The 15078-nt window shown below is 37.6% G+C and overlaps 1 protein-coding gene across 3 annotated transcripts in view; it reads left to right on the forward strand.

The window, feature by feature from the left end:
- Positions 1-15078, forward strand: part of dock8 (dedicator of cytokinesis 8) — a 118113-nt gene that overhangs the window by 15922 nt on the left and 87113 nt on the right. For all 3 annotated transcript variants that reach the window (XM_088336129.1, XM_088336131.1, XM_088336130.1), the window contains exons 2-5: positions 2800-2899; positions 11464-11639; positions 12144-12215; positions 12623-12731. In XM_088336129.1, coding sequence (XP_088192255.1) covers positions 2800-2899; positions 11464-11639; positions 12144-12215; positions 12623-12731 — 457 coding nt within the window. The remainder of the gene's footprint in view (positions 1-2799; positions 2900-11463; positions 11640-12143; positions 12216-12622; positions 12732-15078) is intronic.

A 15078-nucleotide genomic window follows, 5' to 3' on the forward strand; every position in this document is an offset into this window, starting at 1 on the left:
TCAAGAGTAAAGGCAGATGAACAGTGAATTAATAAAAAAAAAAAGTAAGCATGCATCATCAGAAATAATGGTTTTTGATAAAATGGCTTCTTTTCTCTGTGGAGTCGTTTGGTATTTTGCAACACTATGGGATTGTCTTTCCTGTTACATATATATTTGGAACCAGACATTAAATAGACAAGTGGGCGGAACTGTGGTGTGGATTCAGCACTGGCATTGCTTGCCTTATTGTACCATGCTCTCAAATGCCACATTTTAGTGTCTGTATCCAAAATAGACCTATAAACAGGGGAACCTCCAAAATTGAATACAATGCATTGACACCACTTAATTTCCTATTGTTTTATTGTTTTCCTGTTGTTATATCAAAATGTCTTCCCATGGCAAGTACAGTAATACAAAAAATTGTGTAGTCTTCATCCATGACTTTTTATGAAATCTCCATTGTTCCAAAAGTCTTGGGTACATTTTGACATCGAATATATTGGAAACTATTAGGGATAGAAAACCATGTGTGGTAAATTCTGAATAGTTGTAATCTCAATTTTCACATGAAATGTTCAAAGATGCTCAATGTGAGCACCATTGGTCAAGCCTAGATAGTCAAATTTTGCCAATCGCATCCCAGCATACCATTGTCAATGGTTGCAACCGCGTTTGTTATTCGTGCCTTCAGCTCATCCACGTTTCTTGAAAATGGGTTTCACATAGACCAATCCTTTCACAAATCCCCACAAAAATAAATTACATTGTCTAAGATTTGAAATCTTTGTGAAAGTCACCTGATTTTTTTTCTCACTCAATTTATCCATGAAACAGTTTTCCGGCATGTCGCGGTACGTCTCACTATTGACTATTGCTGTCCCAAAGAACACTGGTCAGTAGACCGCTTTCTTAAATGTAGCACAAAACACAGTCGCCTTTGGGGAATCTTGCTGATGTTCAAGAAGGTCATGTGGGTTCGTGGTACCCCATCTGTGAGTGTTAAGCCTTTCAGCTTTGTGACTTATGTGGAAAGTCTCCTCCTTGCTAAAAAAATAAAACCTGGTTGTTAAATCCGTAATCTTCCATTTTCTGTTACATAGCAATGCAAAAGTCACAACGAGCTGGTTTATCAGTGTCCTACAACTGTTGGACTAGATAGATAGATAGATACTTTATTCATCCCCGTAGGGAAATTCACACTTCCAGCAGTCTACCCCGTTGTTTATTAACAGATGAACATGATGCCCTAGGGGTGCTTGTAGCGAAGTGGATGACGAGCCAGTCCAAAAATTCGACATCCCTGCGGCAGATGGAAAACTTTTCTTTGTGAAAATCCAGGGATACACCACCTCGTGTTAGCAAGTCCGCCTCCTCTCCGATTCCCCCCGGATTTCGTGTCTCTGTTTAGCGGCGTTGAAGCCGGATTGCTCCGGGTAGCTACGGGTGGCTACACGTTAGCGTCCGGAATGCTAAACTAACCGTTGCTAATAAGGCAACATTTGCAGTTGTTTTCTTAAGACATTTGTTGTAGGACACTGAAGTTCCCTACAGGCTCTTCTGATCGATTTATGGGGGCTCCACTGGAAAGCAGTTTCAACTTCTGAAGTTGAGGGCTGTGCAACCATCCGTTATGAATTTACTATGCCATTTCACTATGGACTTCCTCCCTGGTGTCTCCTCTTCAATATTTTCTACGAAAGGCTCCATTAAAAACAGTCCATGATTCAGTTTTTGGAAATTCAAGCACACCTAACGCCTTTTCTGTTTGAGTAAATGCCAATACCAAGTCTGAAAAGAAAAAAAATAATCAAATGCTTTTCAAATAAAATTTAATGTAATTAGCTTTAAAGTGGCAAAACCCTTTTCTTAATACCATTCATATTTAGGTCGATGTGTGGACGTCAAATGTGCCCAAGACTTTTTGAACATCCAGTATTTATTCACTGTTCAAATAGTGAGCTTAGTAGCATCATTACATTCATAAATGTCACTGTTAAAATAAAAAATAAAAAGCTCATGTAACATATACCCTAATATCTGACCATTATACAGACACAAAATCTGAATCATTCCATTTAAAATGTTATTTTTAACTGAAAAACAGTAACTCGGTTTTTTGTGCACCATATGAAGTAAAGTTGAACAACATAAAAGAAAGGGAACAGACATTGAAACCTGTTTTTTTAATAGAAAACAGAATACAAATAATCTTCGCAAAAACTTTGAAACATATAAAACTGACCTGCTTTGACAGTGTTTGCAATCTGTAAGAAATGTGTGTCAAACTCAACGCAAATATTTATTCACTCTTTTTAGTTATAGAAGAATAGAAGGGAATGCCAACAAACTTTCTCACTGGTTTCTTCTTTTTTGCCCTTTGGCATTGCAAGCAGATTTATAAACACAGATGCACACCCACTGTATCTTCCCACTGTCCTTGAATGTAACCCTCTATTTCAACGTCATTTAGATTTTCTGCTGCTGCCTGACCCCTACATCAAGAGGCAGTTTTATACTTTGGGGTGCCAGTGTGACAAAGACCCTACTGAGCGGTGCCTTACTATATGGAGGGAACAATAGCGTGAATGGAATCACCAATGATAAGCAATTCAAACTAATGCAAGTGGGCACAAGGGTTGGGCTGGAGTTGAGGCACTTAATACATTCTATGACGTTCATGTAGCTTGAAATATACAAAACTATAACACAAACAATTGGTGTTTGTTTGTTCACATGTTGATGTCATTTAAAATGTTGCAGTTTAACTACATTGACAAGATACCATTAACCGTTGCCTCCACGGTTATATTCCAGGCATTCATCTGCAGAGATTAGGCGAAACTTCAGTGGGAACTATGGCTATTATCACAGACGGACAAACTCCAACACCTCAACTACAACATTCCTCACAGTGGTAAGTTGTGCTAGGTATCTTATGAGTTTATCATGTTATTCAGAAAAATGTGACAATATCCTCTTAAAAAAAATGAAACCAATTAGCTGGCGAACAATGTTTGCAATGGAAATTAACAAAAGTAATTAAGTGACCTCAAATATTAACCCAAAAATTTAAGGCCACGCATTATTGGTGTTAGGCCAGCAAATCTCAAGTTTAGCCAAGTAAGGTTGTAAACAATGAATTATTATTTAGATAAAGTAAAAATAAATCCCAAAAAGGAAAATTAAAAACATAAAAAAGGAAAATTAATAGAAAAGCGGACAGACTGTATGCCACACACGTACATTTTTACAGTCATTTCTGAAGTTTTAGCATGTTAGCATTAGCTAAACTCCGGCTAAGGGCTCCCAAATGGTAAGGGCAGAGTGACACATAAACTGGAGAAAATCTGTTGTTGTTAAAAGCTTAACTGAGCTCTTGTTTTAAAGGCATTTTCCATCTCCTTCCGTCTCATTTACAAAAATGAAAACAAATGGTTAGTGTGTCTTGTACAAACTTCCCCCTTAAAGCCAGCTTGGCAAGGCTCGCCTCACATTGTGCGTCACATAATTACAACTTTGTATTCTTGGCATCTTTTTTTGGTTTTCTTTTTCTTTCGGACAAACCAGAAAATTCTTTTTTTTTGGCCAGTTTCAATCCCAAAATATTATTCCATTCCCTTTTATTATTAACTTGTCCATACTCTGACACCTGCTATGTCTCACAGGTCAATCGGGGTAGTATGAAAGAAAGCTTTAAGTGAGACTTGCAATCTTCTTGAGTCGTGGTCCGCATTGGGTTAAATTTTTTGGGAGAGGGCCGAGGCAAAAAATAAATAAAAAAAGACCATAAAGTCAATTAAGGGACACTGGGAACAAGAGCAGCACTTTAGCGATTATTTGTGCGCAAGGATGACGGACGGTATAACTTAATCTTCAGTGGGGCGAATTTTAAAGATTGACGGGCCAATTGTGGCCCGCAGGCCGTAGTCTGCCCACTGTTCTAGGAGGTGTCACACTGTATTGGTCCTATTGACAGAATTGGTACAGGTGCTTGGGATTCTTGAAGAGGCTAGAATTTTAATGTTGTGTTTTCAAGGATTGAGAGTGGTTGAATTTTAGGTGAAGTGCTTGTTAATGCTTAAAATTGTTGCCATGTTTCACAACAAGATTGCTTTAAAATGATGCCATTGCATAGCTGATTAACGGCAGCTGGCATCAGTTTTTATGGCATTGTCTTGTGTAGCGTCATCACCCCCTACAGGTTGTGTTTAACGGGACAGGTGAATGCTACACCTAAACGGGGCGCTATGAAACGTGTATATGTGCAATTATTTCGTATAAATTATGGACATTTACTATGGGTCGTGCAAAAAATGAAGGTAGCATTTTTCCACGAGCAAATAGTAATGGGAAGTACTTCCTGCAACTGAAATTGTAAGATTCATACTGCCATAATCTTACCCAAAACCTATATGGGATTTGTTTCAGAAATATTTACATACTTATTGTTCAGATCCACAAATATATTCGCGATTTACTCAAGATTTAGGAATTATCTGTTTTGATAAATGCACACGTAAGATTAAAAATTGTACATTTAAATTGCAGGTAAATTTGTGGAACTGCAAAATTTACAATTCACAGTGAATTTCTTTTTTTCATGATAGTGGAGGAGTTGAATAATTAACTTTGAAATTCCTTAAAAAGTGCTTGAATTTGGCCATGAAAAAGTTGTATGAATCCTGTATTGAGTACCCCACTTTCTATAAGTGATGTAACCATTGCTTGCTTTTTTTTCATGCTTGAGACCTCACATTATGTAAAAATCCCTTATGAGGCGGAAAAAAGTTTTTTTTTTGTGCACTTTTTTAAAAGTGTAGTTTTGATTCTATACACTCGGGGTATTTTTCCTGCTGTAAAGTTGGCAACAAGCTGAGCGACACAGGCTCTGTGCAGCTGACGGGATGATGCACAGTAATCCATTAAAGGGGATTTGTACCCACTCTCGCGCCTGTGAACCCTCTCTTCACACTTTTATTTTCTCCTCGCTTGTCCTCTCCACATTTGCCGACCTACATCTCGTTCTAGCTTGCTGCGTTTTCCAAAGCTCCTAGGCGGTACTCTTGACACTCCCAATCACTGACTGAGTTAGCTCCACGCTTTTGATCCCCTCCACCACCACTCCCTAGTGAAGGGGGACGCCTCGCACCATTCATCTATTTTCTAGCTTGCAGCGGCGCGCTACACTGTTAATCCTTAACCTGCTTGGGAAATGGGTCAGAAGCGAGGCTGCATGGGGGTCTGTGTACCTTGCAGCTTTCATGGACAAATCTTTAATATGGCCGGATTTGGGATATGGGAGAGCCATTTTTAATACCATAATCTCTAGGATGACAATTTCCTTTCTTGTTTGTTTTCAGATTTCCTTTCATAGCTTTTCTCATGACAAACAAACATATACAGGATTTTTCGTTTTTGTTTGTTTTTGGGTGAACAGATACCTATCCGGGTGAGGGGCAGTATACAGCCTGGACTATCGTGTTTTTGCAAATCAGTGTATACAGGGTTTTTACGAATGAATGCTTGAAATCATTGAAAATTCTTGAATTTTAATCATGTGTTTTCCAAAATTTAGAAAAAAAATTGAATTTGGGCTAACATTTTTAAAAATGCTTTAGTATGTTGCCATGTTTCTCATCAGTCTGACATGATAGACGACACCTTAAATAAAAAAAATAAAACAAGTCTGTTTAAAATGACGCAGGTACACCTTAGTTCACGCATTAGGTAAACTTTAGAAAAAAATGACTCTCCTTTCTCTACATTTTGACATAGTATATTATTTTTTTTTTAAAACTTGCAAAAAAAAATCCAAACTCAAAAAAAATAATCAGAAAATGAAGATACCAATAACAAAAAAATTGAAAATAAAAAATAAAAGGATAACTCCAAAAATGACAATTATCTCGAAAAACAAAAATGACCATTCTGAGAGATACAAAAACATAACATTGGAAATATTGAAAAATACATACATTACTCCAAAGATTTAGAGGAATACGTCAAAAAGTCAATTCTAAAATGTAAAAGTATATATACGTTTAGTATAATATCAAATCAATACAATTCTAAAAATTCAAAAGATAAAAAGACATTTCTTTAAAATTGTAAAAATCAAATCTAAAACCAATTTACGGTTCAAGACTGAAAAAAAACTGCAAAAATGAGAATATCCATGAAAGCAAAAAGAACATCCAATAATATAACAAAACACAATCGAATCCCCCAAAAAATTAAAATAAAACATTTCAACAATTGAATAATACATTCAAAAAAAAATCTAAAAAACAAAAATGATATCAGAATAAGTCCAAAAAATGAAATCACTTTTAAAAAATAACGAAAATTGTAAAAAAAAATCAACTCTTAAAAATTCTCAATTTGAAAAACAAAATAAAAATGGCAAACCATAAAACTAATTTAAAAAATAATCATCTAAAAATGAGGTGACTACAGTCTAATGCAGGGCTGTCCAAACTTCAGAAAGCGGGGGGCCAAATAGGGTCATCTGAAAATGCGGGAGGGCCGACTATTCACCTCTGCCAAAGGTTCGCAGTGCCTCGTCGCTTGCCTTTGTAGCATTTTCATTTGACTCGCAGAAACTTGTGAAAAAGCGCTGTTGTTAAAATGCTTGGAGTTGCCTGCACCTTATTTCCCCAGGCTGCTTTTTTGGAGTCTGGCAGCGCCTCTTGATATTCTATTTTCGAAAAGAGCCGGTCTCTGGTCGTTTCTGATTTCGGTGAAAAAAATACTCCAATTCCCACTTGTCCTGGAGGCGGCGGCCCTCACAGTCAACTTTCATTTTTTTATATGTATAGTGGCCATGTCAGAAATGAGCTGGGCTAAAATTCTCAGAAAGCCAAGGACAAGGTGGCCAAAGGGCGACTGCCATCAACTGGTCAAATGGTGAATTATTATTAGTATTCTATATACGTGACTGTTGGTCCACATATTAATCATTTGACGGCAGAGGATGCGCGCTGGTAAAAATCGGATCGCGGGCCGCGACAGGTCCCTGGGCTGGAATTTGGACGGGCTTGGTCTAAACGGAGTGCAGCAAACATCTAGAAAGTGGATGTCAACAAAAATCTCAAACACGTCAGTTATTCGTGTTTTTTTTGTCATCATTGTCCAGAAAATTTTAAAAAAATCATCGTCGTCTTCATCGTTTGTACAATTACAAAGGATTTTCCATTTTCAGATTATAAAGTGCATCAGTGAGCATATATATATATATATATATATATATATATACTGTATATATGAGTGGCTTTTTCATGACAAGTGCAAAAAAAAAACAGTACAAGTGAAGAAGAAAAGAAAAAAATCCCTTTTGCACCTGAAAACGAATTAAAAACAGGACGAGCGATTCAAGGAAGAAGAAATTTCATTTGAATTTTTGGTGGAAAAGGAAAGAAAAACATTTAAGAAGACGCATTCACAAGCAATCAGTAAGACAAAGAACAGAGACGGCAGCAAATACAAATTAAATGGGGCACAGAAACTCTGTTACATATTCTACACCCCATTCATTGAATGATAGCTGCTGGTTTTATTTTTGGCTTAGGACTTATCACATTTTCTAGTTCCTTTTCCTATAGGCATCACTCAGTGACCTCAAACAAGAAGGTAAGTGGTTGATTCACATTGGATTTCTTCTTTTAACGGTACTCGAGAAATAGGAAAAATTGCTTTGAAAGTTTTTAAAAAGTGCTTTAAATTGGCCATGAAAAAGGTGTTCGAACTATTTATATAGAGTCACACATTCAGTTTACATCTATAATTGAAGAAATCACATGCACAGGGAGAGCATGCAAAATACAGAAGGGGAGTACAACTTATAACACTCTGCCTGAATAACAGGAACAGTTACATCTGTTGGTGCACACTCTTAATGAACGGGGCCCAAACACGTCCATGTCATTTCCTGCAGTGCTTTGCGGTTCATCTGAAATCTCACATCAAGTGGGTTTTTGGCTCAATTTGCGATCTTCGCCCAAAGTAATGCACTATTTGATAATGTTGATCTCTGATCTGCTGCACTTTCCCGCTTTTAGAAATATGGGGATAATATTTAAGAGGATCTGCTATCATGGATTAAGTTAAAAGAAAAAAAAGAAATTGCCAAGCAGTGCTGGTGCATGCTGTCACTTCTCATATCCGGCATGCGCCATTTTACATGCTTCCCCTTTTGGGTCACTTTTCCGTTGTCAGCAGGGTAAGTGCACATCATTTCTTATTTGGCACACACAGTGATAACCATGATAAAATATTTCAGAAGGTATTTGATCCGTTGGAATAATCACATTTTGCTTGTGCTGTCCACATAGCTTGTTGGTATTATAAGATTTTAAGTATTGAGATATTTTTAAACTACTCCATGGCTTTGTATAACCTTCCTAACATTATTTTCATCAATGCGTAATACACAGACATTGAATACTTAGAGACTTGCTGATTTCCACCTGGCAACATGCAACGATGAGGGGCATGCTTAGATTTGCACTCATTTGTTTCAGTCTTCCGCCTCAATTGAAATGCAGGCGACCGCCACGATGTAGACAGTGTTGGTGACTAGTTGTTAGAATTTTAGCTTAAGGTTACGACTGCCCTTAATGATCTGTCTTTTGAACATTGATATACCCCCTGCGTTGTAATTTTCTGCTGAAAAACATCCCTCGGGATGAGTGATGTGCAGCTACATGTCTGGAGGTAAATGGAATTTGCTTGGCGCTCAAATGTTGAGTTGAGGAGTGACTCATGATGTTGTTTTCCAGCTGTCATTTCTCCTTCTACTCAGCGTGTCGGCGTTGTTGAGATGTTTTACCATTATATTATCACTCTACTTTATTTCATTTGGCTTGAATGTAAATTTTACATTTCATATCAGAGCCCGTCTCTTGGGTAAGATGAATGACAACGGTCCCCTTTCATTCATTTCTCAAGATTTTTCAACTCTTTTGAACTCTGCAATTAAACGTCAGAATTATTTTTCTTCAAAACTCAACAAGAGTACAAAAATAACAAATAAAGAATGAAATAAAATAATTATCTTATTCTTGAGTCTATTCCACTGATTTTCTATATAAAAACACAAGAAGAAACAATACCAGTATGACCTGGCATCTGACCATAGTTAAATACCGTTTTAATCCACTGATGAACTGGAGTTATTAGTCAAGTGCGTCACAGTTCTGCTATGCCAAATCCCACATGGGGTTTTACCAAGAAGGTTTACATTTAGATCAAATGTATTACACATGTTGATAGTAATGGTCAACTCAAAATTTGAAATTAAGGCAAAGGTTTGAGAGCCATTGAGTTTTGATGATTTGGCAAAAGGGGGGGTGGCCTGCTTCCTCTCTTCGTCAGCTTCTTTAATCTCAGGAACCATTTTCCCCTTTTAACAGGTACTTTGGAAAGTTAAATCCCAAATGTTTAAAATATATAGATATAAATTATATATATATATATATATATATATATATATATATATATATATATAGATATATAGATATATAGATATAGATATAGATATATATCTCATCTCATCTCATTAGCCATACCGCTTATCCTCATTAGGGTCGCGGGGGGGCTGGAGCCCATCCCAGCCATCTCCAGGCAGTGGGCAGGGGACACCCTGAACTGGTTGCCAGCCAATCACAGGGCACACAGGGACAGACAACTCACTCGCTCATTCACACCTAGGGACAATTTGGACCGGCCAATTCACCTGAAATGCATGTTTTTGGAACGTGGGAGGAAACCGGAGTTCCCGGAGGAAACCCACGCAAGCACGGGGAGAACATACAAACTCCGCACAGGAAGTCTGGAGCTGGATTTGAACCCACGACAGGTTCCCATGACATGAACTGTGCCGCACAAGCGCTAACCACTGCGCCCCCGTGCTGCCATATAAATATATATATAGATATATATATATATATATATATATATATATATATATATATATACGCTCAAAGAAACTGTGCGGGTCAGATGTATCGATATTTCGTTCTGTATACACGTGTACATGAATGACAATAAAGTAAATCTGAATCTGAAATATATACAGTATATATATATATATATATTGTATATAATGAAATATGGTGGCGCAGTGGTTAGCGCGTGTGCGGCATAGTTCTGAGGTTGTGAGATCAAACCCCCTGTGTGGAGTTTGGCATGTTCTCCCCATGCTTGCGTGGGTTTCCTCCGGGCACTCCAGTTTCCTCTCACATTCCAAAAACATGTCCCCTGCCCACTGCCCGAAGATAGCTGGGATGGGCTCCAGTACCCCCGCGACCCTACTGAGGATAAGCGGTGCATATAATGGATGGATGAATGTGTATATGTATATATATATATATATATATATATATATATATATATATATATCGGAGCCATATCCTCCTAGTGGGGGGTAGCTCGAGTCAAGAGCACATTCACATTTTTGACTCTTTCTGGGAGATTGATTCAGAGGAGGGGATTCCCAGCCCCCTCACTCAACCCAACTGATGTGTTGCAACATCTTGTTGGGAGTCATTAGATGACCAATACCAAATGTAATTCCTCCAAAACAAATTCAAGATTTGTGCATAATATTTCACAACATAATTTATTTACCTACCTATCTTTTTGTCAATCTCAAAATGTACCTGGTGATTGTAACTTATCATTCACATCTTATAAAACATTGAGGTTTAGATTTTTATTTTATTAAATATTTTTCCCCCAGCAAAAATGAGTTAATGCATTTTCACACTCCTCAAATATTGATTGAACAGAGAAAGTGTGTATTATTTGAGGCTCATGTTATGTAGTATAACTGCAAATTTCTCAAAAAAAGTGCATTTCATTTCATTTCATTCATATTTTCAAAAATGCATTTTTATATGATAGTTAATGTATTTTTGCTTTTTATTTAAACCAATTCTAATTGTTCTTTCACAAAGTTTTTTTACCACTGGATGCTATAATACACGCTGTCCTTTTTAAATATTGAATGAATACTAGACTAGATTTTTGCAGTGTCGATTATTATTTCTAGTACGTTTTACAAGAACACCCGCTCTTCATGTATTGCTTCCCCCTTCAACACCATTATTTTCAGTGCCACCTGGAGTTAGAAAAACTTTGTTTTTGTTCGGTTTTGTTTATATGTTCCAAACCAAGCCTTTCTCTCTTCTCTCTATGAAAGGCCAAACGGCATTAGTAACAAACCTGTGTTGTTGGCTGGTGGTGAGTTGAGCTAAAAATAGAACCATCTGTCTGATGCAGGCTTTGTTCTAGTTTCTTTTTGGGACAGGTAAAAGGTAGCAGAATATCGCTTGGTAGATGGTCAATTGCTGTGTGTTGATCCAAATTGAACAAATCACTCGTTGAATAACAATGTAGAATGTAGAAGAAGGAAAAGCACGGTGTTCACCACATGTGCCACTCATATGTGTTAAAAAATCACAACATTTGTTTCCTCAGCCTCAGTCTTATGACGCGGTGGATCCCTTGGACCTGGAGGAATTCCTGATGTCACAGCTCCGAAGCGGTGATTCTGCCCTGATGCAGGAGCTTGGAGACTTCCCTGATGATGACCTAAAAGTGGACCTAGTGAATAAAGAGTGTCGAACCATCCGACACCCAGTTCCAAACGACGGGTGGGTTATCCTTTTACTGACGTCAGACAGCACAGAAATTATATAGTAGCTTGGTAAACAAGTACCTACATGCACCACACCAGAAAGATTTATCTGTACATTTTTTTTACTTATTTGTGTATTGGATTTGTAAACATTTATTGATTTTTCATTTTCTGCACCATTTATGAAATTTATTTTTTGAATTTATTTGCATTTATTAAGTCAGCAATGAGTTAGAAGGTTTTTCTTATACATTTTGTTCCAAGACTTATGTGTACTATGTGTTAACTGTTTGCTCAGTGATAAATGGGTATTACTATTTTATTATTTTGTTCTTTTGACTACCATTCTCTTGGATTGAATTTAGACTTCATGTTGAAAAATTGACCTTAAATGAAGTTTTTAATCACAATAACCTATTGTACTATTCCTGGATTTGGACTTACTTTACATCACTGTTTAATTGTATGACCTTCTCCTTATGCTATTGTGTTCTCATTCCTGCATGTTTCTGTTTTGCAGAGTGGAGTTGGATCCCCATATGAGAGATTGCATCAAAAGTTACACCCAACCCTGGCTAGTGGTGTCTAGAAGGTCAGGATTTTCAGCTAGTTTCCTTTCCTTTACTAAAACCTAAAAAATAAGTGTTAGAACAACTAGTTCTATTCCCTTTACTAATTTTTACAAACGTGCTATTGAATCTGGGATAGGTTGAAAATGGTTTACGATAAAAAAAGATGTGCAGGGTTTTCTGTAGTGTCCTCAATGTGAAAAAAAACATTGCAGACTTGCTGTAGTTTGTGAAAAGGAAACGGCACACATCAGACAGGCTGATAAACACTAAACACCTGCATTAACACAGCCGCTATCTTTTGCACAAGGCTTTGATGTGTGCTTATCTACGCTGATTAAAAGTGCAGAGGTGTATCAGCGATAGGCATGTGTGTTGTTTCTTGGTTTTGCGTCACTCACTAACTCTGTGTGCTTGTGTGTCCTCAAAGGTGCCAAGGGGATGGCTGGAGTGCGTATTCTGAGCGATCAGGCCTTCATAAACTTCTTCAAAAACAGACCTTTGAGTCTGATGTCCAGTCAATCAAAGGCGACACACCAGTAAGATGCTTTTTTTTTTTTTTTTTTTTTTTTTGCAAAAACATGTATTGAGGAGGAGAGTTTATGTAAATCAGTCTCATAGTATGGCCCAGCTCACCTAAACAATTTTTCAGAAACACTCATATGAAGTTTTGTATATTTTACCTTTATCTTGTATGTCTCTGCACCATACAACACAGTCAGCACAATCACGAGTGTATGAGAGTGTGATTGTGCCGACTGTTGTTCGGTTCGAGACTTGTAGCCTAAACGCAGATTTGAGATGGAAATTAAATGTTTTTGAGATAAAGTGTTTGAGCAGTATGTTAGGAGTGACAAGATTGGATAGATTGAGAAATTAAAGTGTGAGAGACAGAACTGGAGTAGTAGTGGAACTGAGCAAGTGTGTGGATAAGAGAGTACTCAGTTGGTTTGGACACATGGAGAGGATGGATGAGGAGCGAATGTTTAAGAGGATCTATAGGGCAGAAGTAAATGGAAGGAGACCGAGAGGAAGGCTGCGATTGACGTGGAAGGATAGTGTTATGAGTGCACTGCAGGAAAGAGGTTTAAATATAGTGGAAGCTAGAGCTCTTGTTGGTGATAGGAATGAGTGGTGAGGTGTTGTAAAATGATAGTGGGATGTTTAGACGTGTTCTAAGGGATGGGCAGGGGACCCGTATGATGCGACAGGGTTAAACCAGTGAAAGCTGTCGTTCCCTGCTGTTGAACAGAAGAGTGTGTTGTGTCACTCAGACCCGAGTGACACGACCGCTTTCTTGTGTCCTGTTCCATCTGGAGAGACGAAAGCATGACCAACTTGGGTGCTGAGGTGCCTAACTTGTTTGGGTGTTTGGGTATTTAGGTTGGCCATGGTCCAAAAGTTTTTGTGTGTGTCTTTTGCTACTTTTCTCCTTTTTTTGTCTTCTTTGTTTTTGTACGTGTTTGTCTTGCTGTCGGTCACCCCTCTCGAAGAATATGACCAGGGTAGAAAGATAGAACCTTAACCCTTGACAGATGGGAAGGCATTTTAGTTGACCTATTACACTATTTATGAATAGAAGCTATAAAAAAAGAACATTACCGTGCATGTTTTGTACCATTCAATAGCTATTATGTAGCCGTAGTGGCGATGCAATTTCGGATGAGAACATCTCCCCTTGCACACCATTTTTTTTGAAGCTCTAGCTTTTGCTCATCTATTTCCTTCTTCTGTCATTGTGAAATCCTCTGACTTGCCTCACAACTGTTGTGTCACAATAATATTGTGCTAGTCACTTCAAATTCTCCATGCGCCCGCTGGGCTTGGATGAGACAAAGTCTAATTCAGCTTTCCAGCACAACTCAGCGTAGTCATACCCTGATCTTATTTGCGTTTCTAGTGAATAGGTTCAGAGCAAGCTGGTGGCTTAATCATTCTCTTACTGCTCATTTTTGCAAAACCTTACTTAAAAGTGCTGTTTGGAATTTTCACTTGCTTAATCTATCTTCAAGCTCCATATATTGCTTGTGCAAGTACATGCACTCAAATAAACCTTTCATTTTTATGTGTTGTGGTTTGGACTGTAGTCGGAACAGGTTTTTTCTTGCTTTAAGAATTTTCATGCTACACAAACGAAAAGTTGCAGTGACGAGTATAAAGCCACCCTCCACCCATTTGTGAGGGACACATACATGTACTGTCGTATTTATGTAATTAATGTGCGGTCCACCAATTTATTTGAAGGCAATTCCAAATTGCTGCCTTTGGTTTAAGTGTATTTGTTAGGAAGTGGGCCTGAAGTTAGTTAGAGCAGCATGGCGGTCCATACTGATCAAGGGGGAGAAAACAACACTGAGTAGTGGGGGTTGGGTTTGAAAATGGACAACAAAGAAGTTGTCATTCGCATTCTGCTAGAGTTGTAGGGAACTTCTCATGGCCTTGAACATATCTCAGATAGTTTTTTGACTTACAAATTTATTTTTATTGTTTTGATAGATTTGTATGCTTCTCTCTATGTATGAATTTAATGTAATGTTATTCCCTAAACCTTTGCTTTTTGCTTTATTTATAAAAACCCACATTATTTTTTGATCTGGTGAAAATAAGTGATTTTCCGAAATCAATTTTTCAAAATCTGTCAATAGTATTTTCAAAATGGAAAGAAAATCAACTGTGTTCACTACCACACCACTTGAAAACATTGGTGTGTGAGCGCATCTAAGAAAACAGATACTGAAAGAGAACTCCATCCATAAGCACAATTCATAGTGCTTTTTCCACTAGACTTCTATTAAACATCAAAATAAGACCTTTTGTTTTGATGGAAAAAATAACATCTATATAATGTGTGTCAAATTACTGATCATTAAATCATCCAACAGGCTG

The sequence above is a fragment of the Urocampus carinirostris genome, chromosome 5 (genome assembly GCF_059441175.1).
Source record: "Urocampus carinirostris isolate Australia breed hairy pipefish chromosome 5, RoL_Ucar_1.0, whole genome shotgun sequence".
Taxonomy (NCBI): Eukaryota; Metazoa; Chordata; class Actinopteri; order Syngnathiformes; family Syngnathidae; genus Urocampus; species Urocampus carinirostris.